This window comes from Lates calcarifer, linkage group LG4 (genome assembly GCF_001640805.2).
Source record: "Lates calcarifer isolate ASB-BC8 linkage group LG4, TLL_Latcal_v3, whole genome shotgun sequence".
In the NCBI taxonomy this organism is placed as follows: Eukaryota; Metazoa; Chordata; class Actinopteri; family Centropomidae; genus Lates; species Lates calcarifer.
Window position 1 is genome coordinate 12,336,655 of NC_066836.1, and position 12,185 is coordinate 12,348,839.

At 41.7% G+C, this 12,185-nt stretch overlaps 1 protein-coding gene across 3 annotated transcripts in view; it reads right to left on the bottom strand.

The window, feature by feature from the left end:
- Nucleotides 1-12,185, bottom strand: part of arhgap21b (Rho GTPase activating protein 21b) — a 35,347-nt gene that overhangs the window by 14,187 nt on the left and 8,975 nt on the right. For 2 of the 3 annotated variants that reach the window (XM_018676596.2, XM_018676595.2), the window contains exons 5-8: nucleotides 6,565-6,657; nucleotides 5,922-6,000; nucleotides 5,775-5,829; nucleotides 69-1,641 (exon numbers count right to left, since the gene is read on the bottom strand). In XM_018676596.2, the coding sequence (XP_018532112.1) occupies nucleotides 69-1,641; nucleotides 5,775-5,829; nucleotides 5,922-6,000; nucleotides 6,565-6,657 (1,800 nt within the window). Of the gene's footprint in view, nucleotides 1-68; nucleotides 1,642-5,774; nucleotides 5,830-5,921; nucleotides 6,001-6,272; nucleotides 6,336-6,564; nucleotides 6,658-12,185 lie in introns of those variants that run through there. The other variant, XM_051070014.1, reaches the window with a different exon arrangement.

A 12,185-nucleotide genomic window follows, 5' to 3' on the forward strand; every position in this document is an offset into this window, starting at 1 on the left:
TACTACTGCCTGCTGTCGTTGCCATGACAACATGGGCCGACAAGGCTTACAACTGATTATTCTCTTACCGATGAATGGAATGGAGTCCAGAGACTCATCCAGGTTGCTAGAACAGGAGGTGTGACGTTGTTCCCCAAGGCGGCGTATGTGTATCTCGCGACGTGCATCGTTGGGAAGCCAGCACGCCACCACATCTGCTGTGGAGTCTGGTCCCTCGTCGTTTACGGCCAGGATGTAGGAAGGGTGTCGCAGGGGGCTGGGGTTCTTTCCAGAGGGTGGCTTCTCCCTTAGAACCACCCCGGTCTCTGTCGGACTTCGACCATTGACCTGACTTTGGGAGTCTAGGTGGGGAGGTTTAAGGATGCTCGGCCTCTGAGGCATCTGTTTTGGGGTGGAGCATGAAGAAGACCTGTGTCCTACCAATGCTGCGTCTCTGCCTGCCTCAATGGGCAGCATGGTTTCAGCCCGCATCCTGCTCTGGCCTTGCTGCGTAGAGTGGCCTGGATGGTTTCCTTTGACTGCTACTCTTTGGTCAGCAAAAGAATGTTCAGCACTTGTACTCTTTCCAAAATGCGAGGGTCTGTCTGACAGCATGGGTGAGGAGCGGGTCTGAAGAGAGTCTGGTCCTTTAGAGTAGAGAGAAGGGTTGGTTGCTACTCTCATGCCACCACTGTATCCAGCAGAGGGCCTATAGAGCATGGCTTGTCTGGGGATAGACTGCCTGCTGGGCCTTGTACCTTGGTCCACCCTTCCATACCCTCCTCTCCTCTCACTGATTCGGACCAGCTCTGAAGGGTCGACATAGTCTATGGAGTGTGCCCGGGCTTTGTGCACTAGGCCGTCTTGGGATACACTTCGAGGAGGCCAGTTCCTGGCATGGCCCACCCTCTCTGCGCTACTCATGCGGTCCTGCGAGGCACTGCGTGGGGCAATCTGAAAGTGGGGTGGAGGTCCTTGGTATGACCGCTCATGGGATGTACTCCTCCGTCGTATCCCCTTAGGACCCCAGTCTCCCCGGGGAATGTGATGAGTAGGGCCAAAGGTGGTCTGACTGGCAGCCCGCAAATTATCCAGCCTCTCCTGGATAGTCCGACTAGCATGGGAATGGATTCCTTTGTTGTCAATGTACTCCCTGTATGTCTGGTAGGTGCGCCAATCAATGTTTTGATGGTTGGCTGGGTAGTGAGGTCCCTGACCTCCATATGAAACCATTCCTGGACCACTGGGGTAGACATCAGCCTTTCGAGGGTGAGGATACTGGGCCAGTGACCCAGGCCTCCCCCTAACAAAAACAGGGTCCATGTAATCTATCCTGTGAGCTGGACCCATGCGCCCCATGTGGGCTGCATCAGGAGGAACCACCACCGTCCTCACACTGTCGTTGCGCATGCACACTGCCATCTGGCTTTTCGGATACGGTTGAGGAGGAGGAGATGGGGGCACGGTGATCTCCTTGCGGTATCCATGGTCTGGAGGTGCTGCTGGCCCTCGGCAGACCTGCCCCACTGAGTCTGTCGCCTGGGCCATGCCCGTAGGCTTACAGTCTACTCTGGGGTAGCATACTGAGGGTGGTTCAGGAATGTGACAGGCATTTCCGCTGTAGCTGCTTTGGCCACGGAGGTAGGCATCCTGGGAGTAGGCCTAAAGACAGAGCAACAAAGCAGTGTTACAATAGATATAGTACAAACTACATTTGCAAGTGTGTGTAAAATTCAGCGCTGTGCTACTACTGTAGATGCTTACAGAGAAGTCAAGCGTGATATTACAAATGCTACTGGATGCATGTGTGTGGGCAGTGCATGTTGCAGTGTGAGTGTGCGGAGGCGTTAGCAGTTCAGGGGTGTCAGTGGTCTTCATCTGCTCCTTATTTAGAGTTCTCATGGTAATGTTCACTGTTCCAAGGCAAATAATAGTACACTATATAAACCACAGAAAAAAATCACTATTAGACACTTAAAATGGTGCTTCAAATAAGATTTTTATGGTACAGTAGCCTTTCTCCAATATCGCTGCCTATGTTCTCCAAACAACAGTGTGTTGCTACCCAACAACTGTTTTCAATATCAGGGAGAAAAAACTTTGATCTATGGAAGACATCAATGCCTACAATTGCGAACACCATAAGACAAATGTGGAATGGTGTTTATTTACACCAAACTCAATATTTAACCTGTACTGTAGTAGTTTCAGCAAAGATTGTGTGACAGTCAATACACAATAGATAAGGCAATCAAGCAGCTAACAATCGACATATCCGAACAAATGTGATAACATTTAAATTTATGTAAAAATTGACATAAATATGGATAGGTAACTAATGTTTCCATTCACCCACCTCAGACTCAGAGACTGCAATACCTTTACTATTTCCCCCGCGTGTACTCATAAAATCCTCTTTGATAAATACAAAATTAAAGCTATATCCATTTCCAATCCATAAAATATGTGCTTGTATGGCTCACTCCATTCATCTGCTTTACTCATAACACATTGTACATACAACAATCACAAGACATGTAAAGGTATGAGGACTTTGATCTAGCTACAGCCTGGTATCAAATTACAATCTTACATAAATCTGTGTGTACAACAGAAATCAGTGCCAGGCTCTGTTCCTCCCTTTGTAAGCATGAGTGTACAGGAGAGTTCAGAGGTCACTGGTCTTTATCACACTAATGACATATGGCATGGAGGATGAAGAAGGGGTGAGGCTTCGCTGAGATGCCAGCTGGATGCCAGGTCGAGTGCTCAATCTAACAGGTACTGCAGGAACAGTGCATCGGCCATTTCCACAGTCTACACATTTGATTCACCAACAGACCTGACCATAAAACAGTCATCCAAGGCAACTAAACAGCAATAATGTCAAACCTGAGGACCACAGCCTGTAATGACGATGCTGACATGCATGACATATGCAAAATAGGACAGCAAGCACAACATGTCAACGTCAAGTGGCTATCCAGTCTGCTGTTTGCTTACCAGATTAGTAGTTTCCAGAGAAAAAGGCTGCCGTTACAGCATGTGAAAACAAGAGCATTAAAAAATCAAAGGAGAGAGGGTGGAAGAGAAAAAGATGCCAGCAGAACAAAATGCACACATTGTAAAGAACAGAACAGATTGAAAGAGGACAGAACGTTTAACAGCCACAGCAATGCCTGGGCTTGACATGCTAAAAATATACTAGAGCTGCAGCAGCAGTACAGAGGGATGAAGAAGCGGAGATGAAGCAGGGGTTGCCACGTTACGACCTGCCTGTGCCAGTCTGTCCTGGGCGAGGTGGCAGGAGCAGAAGCTTGCCTCTCTTGCCGCTGTTATATCTCCATGGTTCTATCCATCCTCAGCCAGAATATTACGCTAACTGAACAAGGTGCCTCCAGTCTATGTCTCTCTCTCCCTCCCTCTGCTATTGCTCACATGACAGAAGCAGCAGCTGCTGATTATACATTCAGCTGTGATGGTACAGCTCCCCCTCCCACTCCTCCCTCCTCTCTCCTTTTCCCTCAGCATCAACCTGTTCAAAACACAGGGTAGTCAGCTGATTTTATCTACTGGTTTCAGCTCATCATTCATGCTGTTCCCTCTTTTTTTCCCTGCTCAGTATTTCCTCTCCTTTCCTTGCGTACAGTTCCCTCCCTTTTCTGCTCCCTGAATGTACACTCTCTCCATCTCTTTGCTAAGCAACTGCCGCCTGTCTCTAAGCAGTCAGTGTGTGCTGCCTCCTACAGTGTAATGTCATCCTGGTAGCATCTCTGATAATCCTCTTGTTCTTGTGGATAGGCTTCATCAGCCTGCCTGCCTGCCAACAATAATAGATATTTTTTTGTGTGGCTGGTGTCCATTTACTGTGCAATGCTGTAACCAGTGTTATCACAACACACGTGTGAGACACAGTGGATGGGTACAGAGGGAAAAACAGTCAGAGAGAGGGAAGACCTAATAGGGAAAAGAGGTGGAGCAATAGTCAACTGGTAATAAGAGAGGAGAAATTTAACTGATATTCGATGTAAGAAGAAATGAAATTACAATCCTCATTTAAAATGACTCATGACAGAATGTTATATCTAAATAATATAGAGCACTGACACCATGTTTTAAATAAATCACTGCTTGCATATTTTCAGAGGGGCACGCTTAAACAGAGAGACTGTTTGTTTTAACAATAAATAGTGACATTGCAATTCTAGATGTCATACTCAATGATAAACTGAATTACCTATCCAGCTAATTGTGAGGATGCAGCCATATGCAGCCATAAAGGCAAATCCACAAGGGAAAATTTCAGGTAAAGCAAACAGCCCAGCTCTTTCATTATATAATTCATAAACAGGCTGTCAGATAACACTAAGCCCCTGGGAGAGGATTCCTCAGCATCCTGACAAAGCACTTACTGTGATTTGCTATGGATATGGAACAGATCAGTGCACCTTCACTTTGTCCTGAAGGTGCAGAATGCATAGTAGCTGCCAGGAGCTGCCTGCAGCATGCATTAAAGGTTAATGATAAGATCAAAAGTGCACTCAGATATGAGGGCTTGTCTTTGCACCTGGAATATTTTTTGGAATATGCAACACTCACAATATTTGTTTAAAGAAGATAATGGTTTGGACAAGCAAAGCCAAAGCCAATAAACGAAGTCTTGGTAGACTGGGTATGGACTACAAGAGCCAAATATCTGAATAGTGTGGGATGAACACTGACAATTTAATTTGACACTTCATTTAAGGTCATAGGAAGTCCCAATCATCCAATACGGCAATTTAGCCTGAAATTCAAAAAATGTTCCAACAGTAATTTTCTTCAACTTTAGTTCACTTTTTCTTTACCCTGCTGAGGATCTCAGTCTCCACCAAAAATGGTACTTCCTTTTTTATTAAATGTTTTTTTTTTTTTTTAATTTAAATAATGAATAATTTATAGCCCGTATCTTAATAATTTAACTTTCTGTATTTTATGTGCACATCTTTGGCTATTTTTAAACTGTCATGGAATCTAAGTGTCATGTCCACTTCTCCTGGACCATCTACTCTGATACATTACAAACAGCAGCTGTATTAGCCAACTGCTTCCTTAGAAACCAGTCACAGACATCCCAGTCACAATGGAGAGAGTGCGTCACTAAACAATCACTGTATGACACAATCATTTGTTACAAGAAAAGATATCTTTGTATCATGTTATTTCCTGGTTGGGTTTCTATTTAATTAGGTATGGTGGTTGATGGTCTACATCAACCAGACTTACTGAACACATCCACACATGACCAGACAAATTTGACTCCCTTCAAAGCCTGCTGCTTCTCTTGGTAGTAGTTAACAATCTTAAAGGTGCAGCCAGAGTGAGGAGCACAAAGACTTTTCTACTGCTCAGCTGTTTCATGTAGGTACATTCTGTAAGTTTGAAAACATTTTTTGTATAATACACTCTTACCTTTGTCCCTTTCGGTAGTTCAAACATATAATCTATCTAATCCAGATAGTTTTTACTCCACCACTCCAATGAGGCCATTTCAGCAGCTGTGTCAGAGTGAGTTTTGGAGGACAGAAACGCTGCTCTGGCCTGATTAAGAGGCCTAGATAGAGAGCACTGATGGGATAATACGGCTGCCTGCATCTTATGACTACTGTACCAACATGTGAACACCTCAAACTAGAGCAGCTCTGTGAGATCCGATGTAATGGAAATTATCCTTAGACTGGAGAAACACAGAATTTTTGTGCAAAGGACAAACACATTCAAAACTGTGATTTTTTGTTTTAGAAAGAGAAACTTACCAGCTGAAGTATATCCTCATCTTTTGGCATCACACAAAGTTCAAGAAAGTCACCACTGTTGGGGAACAAAAAAAATAGACTTAAGATAGGAACAATACACCAACTGACCAAGAAATAACTATAAACACCTTTTATATTCAATCTCACCTGTCTTGGATCAAGGATATCACCTCACAATAGGCTTTCCCAATGATGCTTGCTCCATTTACTTTCACTATGCGATCACCTAATATGCAATAAAAAACAGTAGTAATGACATCATTAGCAGAGAGAGGTAGTAAAACACTGTAAGCTATTTGTCTTAGCAAAAGAAGATTCTATGCTCATGACAAAAGAGGAAGCATGTCTTCAGGCAGACAGTGGGAAAAAAAGCAAATAGCCTAAAATCAGTCACCTGATGCTCCGGTTTACAGTAACTAACTGAAGGTTTCCTCTGTTCTCTAAACCATTAAATCACTAGAATAGCTACCAAATATAATAGCAAGAAAAATACAGTACCCCCGTAAAGCAGCGTGTCCTGGCTAATGTTTTGCTTCACAGCAGGAACACTGTCAGGCCTCTACTGAAAACTGCACTCCTTGCATTTTTCCCCTTTTGCTTGCAACACTCAAAACATCAGTGCAATAGCTTAGAGGAAGTTTTCTGCTCTGTATGATATCATTTACAGGATTATGACTCTGTTGTCGTAATATCACGACTTCTGAGTTCCTACACTCTCAGTCAGTCTCTGGTCAGTTCTGGTTAATGAGGTCACTTCTGGTTAGGAGACTGATTGATGACTGATTCTTACCTGTGCAAAGCCCAGCTCCGTGAGCAGGGCCACCTTCCTTGACTTGCTTCACGAAAATGGTGTCCATCGGCTCTAGCCTATTCCGTTGTCTCCCTGATGATAGCAGAGAGAGAAGTATAAGTCATACAATCTGTATACTATATAAACACACAAAATCATATAAAATATAGTGTAACTCAGTTTTATTTATTTATTTATTTTTTTAAAGTGACTGGTTTCCAAAACGTCAACAAGATAAAGATTACCCATGTCAAAGAGCCCTTGTTATTTATAAAATGTTCAGAGAGCAAATGGTACATTTTTTTCTTTTTAACAAACACAAAGCAAGGACAATAAAACCCTCAACAACTTCATATTCTAATACAAGCAGTGCCATTCGTTTATAACCGCTCACTTACACCATGGCTGATCTTGAAAGCTGAAAAACAAAAACTCCAAAACCTACCATTGAGTATCAGACTGAGCAGTAAATTGCTTCATGATATTCAAATGAGAGGACAGAATGGCTGCATATGAGAAAGAGAGCGAAACTAGGAGGTGTGTCACAAGATTTGGAGGCATGTGAATCAACATTATGACAGCAGAACAGGCTGTGTTCTGGCCAGTGCTTGCCCACATTACAACACTTTCGAATAGTCATGATCATTAATTGGTTCAGAGAAAAAAAAACTCAATAGGGGGAAATTGTGTGGTTTTAGAGAAGCAGATAAAAGCAGCTAAACAGAAGAAAACCTGTTTGCTCATGCTGCTCCTGTCTCCTAGCAGCTGCATGGCTGCAGGAAAAAAAGAAGGAAAGAGAAAAGAAAGAGGGAGGGTGTGAGAGAAAAAGAGACTAAGAGAAGGTAGAGTGACAGTGTGCTCAGCTGCACAACTCCCACTCTTTCCTTATAAATTGAGAAATAGCTCTGGGCACAGCCAAAGAGTGGCTGAAATCCTTCACCAGTAGTTAACATTCTGGTAGTGAGTCAGAGCACGATGGCGCACAATGGCTCACGATGGGAAGGCCAGCATGAGGACAGGCCTGTTGTAGTACAAGTTGTTTAAAAAAATCCTGCCTCGGTCAATGAAAGAGGATAAATATTCTTGGTATCACCTAAACATGTGAATTAATGAGAAACATGACTTTTGATTCAGTGACAGTCATAATATTACCAGTTATTTTGAAATGTTTTGTGTTGGAACTGGGGAAAAAAGGGGACATGGGAAAACAGGGGATTTAATATCATTAAATGGTTGATTAATCTTGAGCCAATAATTTCAAAAAGCTTTGTAATCCTCACAGGCACAGACACACTTGTGTCTCCACTTTTCTCTCTTCCACACTTGAGATTACTCATGCAGAATCACATTCTGGGGACTCACATTATGTAACTGCAACAGGAGTCCCATACAAATACAGCCCTGAAACAGGCTCCCTCTGCTGGTATACTGTGGGACCACATCACCATTTTCACAATGGAGCTGTTCATGAGGTCATATGAGCCCCCATATACATTTAACTGTATGGTGGAGTTAAGCTGTGTTCCTCTGAAAGGGGTGGCTCACTACTTTTTGTCTTTACTGCCTTGAAGATCATGACAATATAAACAGATGCAAATATCTTTGTATTAATATTTTGTATTTTTCAACACGTCAACTCAAGAAGCAATAACTATACATCATGTACAATGGTGCTAACAGCACTCTAAATCAGTTCGACTAGACTTATCTCTGCTCCACGAGACTGCTTGGGGCAATAAAAATGTCTTCATCCTTTGCACTTCTAAGCACCACCCAACCATAGAAATCATACAAAGAGTCGCCACCTCACCAGTACTGTTGACACCTCAAAGAAACACTCCCAACATTTTGGGAAATGTCTTTTGTTTACTCTGTCACCATAAGTTAGATGTGTAGATCAATATCAATTTCACCTCTGTGTGTTCAGTACAGAGACAAAAAACTGTGGGAGCGTTCCTTTTAAACCAGAGAAAACCCTGTCCAAGAAAATCAAACACAGCCAGGTTTCATTTGCACCATTTTAATCACTTGGCAAATGAAGGAAGAGTGGCTTGGTAAAGAGCACGATTTGCCTGAATTGCCTCCAGTTGGCTCATTTTTATTGTCTTTCACTGTAAAGATAATGAAGACTATTTCAAAAGAAAATGTTGCAGAATTATTTGTGAGTCAAAACTAAACTTACATCAGCAAACAATGCCTGTACACAGTGAGCACTTCCACCAAAAGACAAGCAAAATAACAGCTGTGACTGAGGTGAAAGACAGCCTTTCTAAATGTGAAAAAGAGCTGGGAGTTGACGAGGGAACATTAGATCATAAGTGGACCCAAACTTGACCCCGGAGTTGTGACAGAGCTTTGAGAGCTTTGTCTTGGGAAGCACCACACACTAATACAATAAGTGAACTGACAGTAGTGTGGCACAGTGGGGGGACATGAGCAGCCCACTTGTAACTGTGATGCAATGTTTTTATACTTTTATACTCATGTTTTAGCCTTCTTCAAATAAAACAAAATGATAAGGCAATCAACACAATGATGTCACTGATCTTTCCAGCAATCCCTGCATGTCATCTGGACATAGTATAGGTGCTGCTATTGACTGTTTGACTGCCTGACCCATCATGTGACAAAGATTCAGATGAAATCTAAAGTCTTCAATCTTCTAAGTAATCAATTTCCAGGAGTTTTATTAAAGATACCCATGTGCTTTTGATTTTAAGTTCTACATATAGTGTACTTTTATTCTACAGAGCATTAGGAGTGTTAAGGGCAAAAAAAAAAAAGTAATTTAGCAATTTGAAAAAACACTGCATCAGAGGTAAACAGAGTGCAGCTCTGTCCTTCCCCTCTTTGATGTCCGCCTGTTGCAAGCCAGCATTTCTGTTTTGTTTGGTGTGGTATTGTGACCAGGCTAGCTCGGCGTGGACTGAAATCCTACCAGGTTGTCTTTTCTTCTTAAATTCTGGCTTGCTGCCTTGCTGCTCCTGTGTCCAGCATTATGCAACTGCCAGGATTCTTTAATATTCTCTAGCCTACTCAGTCCAAAGCAGAAAAGCTCCACACTAAAAGGTCTATGTCTTCTGCAGTGTTTTGGTTTTTGGGTGAAACATAAATCATGACTGCTTTAATGGGAGCTGGCTCTTTTATACTGTTACATGAAGTTAAATCAGTGACAGCTCTGTGTATGCCTTCCAGCTTTTCCCCATCAGTGCAGAAACCACAAAGGGGGCACAGAGTTCAAAACTCGAACTGAGACAACACAATAACATTGTATAATGTGGTTATGGACAGATGCAGAGACAAAATGCAAAACATATATCATCTGCTATTTAGAGCAGTCTCTATTCAGATAAGCAGCTGTGTTTATGCAGTGATTTTAACTGCATGTCTGTGTGTGTCAGGGCATGTCTACATGATTCAGTGTGTACATACATCACAAACAGTCCATTCAGGATTTTAATTGGATCAAAGCAACAATTATCATTAGTGCAGGACTGAAGACTGGTTCAAGCACGTGCTGGTGAGTATGTGCAGATGACCATGTGACAGTGCATTCAGCTTTCTAATGAGTGTTGTCTCCACGCAATACTACAAGATCAACTGCAGCGTAGAGCTCATTAACCCACATCTAAAACTGGGTGCAGTGTTAAAACATCAACATTAAAACATAAAATCTTGGATATTAGTTATTCTAATAGTGGTTAGCATTTTTTGTTTAAAAGGTCACTAACATAATCTAACATAGTCTTCAGACTGTGAGGATTCAGAAGTTTAAATCAAACACAGCCTCAGGGCCTCAGCAGTCTATGTTAATAAAATCAAAGGGAAATCTTCCAAAGTTTTCAGTATTAAATTCACTCTGTTTGTTTCCCCAGATAGTGTTTTCTTGATGAGCTGCAGTGGAGGGAATTTTGCACTAAAAAGACTAAGACAAAAAACAGATATCAACTTAATTTGACTATGTCAGTCTGCTGAAGCCTCATTTTTACTTCAGATGAAATTTAGAATGTATTTTTACAAAGAACAAGGACTGTGGATTTCCTCCATCAGTTTCATTGGAAGCAGGGGATGAAGAAGGAAGAAGGGACATTTGACTGACCAGTGTGAGAAACTGTGAACCTATCCCTTAAAGGCTGTTTTACAGTCATGTGACAGAAATATTTCAGCTTGAATGATTGTGTATTATGTATAAGACATGAATTACGAATACCTCTACCTGTTAGGTCATCATATCACAGAAAAGATTTTTTCATTATCGATTTTTTCCTGTGTAGAAATGTTTTCTAAAAACCACCAACAGTCCTATAATGAAATTATGTCAATACATATAGATACTGTGGTATTAGGTTAAGAATATAGTGATACTAGATGAACATTTTCACAAGCTGATAAGATCTGAGGAATGTTGAAAATAGATTTATGGGGTTTCCATTTGTGTAATGAAAACAAAGAGTGTAGCTATGCATATAATAATCACTTCCTCAACATGTGCAAGATGAATTACTGTGGTTCTTTTCTACAATAACTATCCTACTAGAATTACTCATATCCACCTGGACAAATTCCAGTCACAGCAGCTTCTTCATGGTGAACAAACAGCAACAGACTAAATAGAGTTAGACCAACAAACAGGGTAGTGGGATATCACCTCACAGTGATCACATCAGGATGGGACAGACAGTCACACAGTTAACTCAATCAAAGAGAATTCCTATCAGGAAATTCTAAATGAAATATATTCTAGTTGGGGAATCCCAAACAAGTACAGACCATCTTTTGCTTCTTTCATGAAGAATCTCATGCGTGAGTTCAAAGTTTTAAATTGCCTTCTTGGCAACCATACAGGATCAGAAATTAAACTCAGACGATTCAAATGAGTTACATATGAGTTAAGCCTTGCATGATATCATTCATAGAGTCAGACTGTGAGGTTTTGGCAAAAGACATGACACTGGTCAAAAATACGGACCTACTAATCAAAACATATCATCATTATTATTTCCCTTGATGTAAACTGCTTAAGATGGAGCATGAGAGTTCTTCATCAAATGCAGGCACAGGATAAATACAGGTGTTATTTCCATAAAATATCAATCTTAAATGTTAAGTATGTTCAAAACCTTTTCTGGACTTTTTCTCAAGTGAACACACCTTCAAGTATTTTGGGAACTGTGTTGCGATTATACTGCATAAAGCACGAAAAGTTTGTGACTTTGTATTTAAACTTATTTTTAACTCATGCCACAGATGATAGGTGTGTACCTTACAAAGTTAGAGAACCAGAACACTAAGTATTGAGACTAATGCTGGGAAAGAGGGTCAGACCCACACAACCCAGTAAAAATTGAGGCCATCTCTTTCTGGCAGCCTTTTTTATGGTGAGACTGAAAACCAGCAAGAATAACAAAGTGAAACAATATGAAGAGGTGGGTCAGTGCAGGACAGAAACAGGTGGTGCTGACCAAACCTTTCATGCCTCCACAAAGGTCAGTGACACACAAGCGCTATATTGTTCTCATCGCATAAGGAAGCAAAAAGAGCCAAAGAGTGGATGGATTAAGAGTCATTAGAAGTCAGAGGCACTGCTCTGACTCAGCAGTGCTGAAGGGCAGGCATGAAGA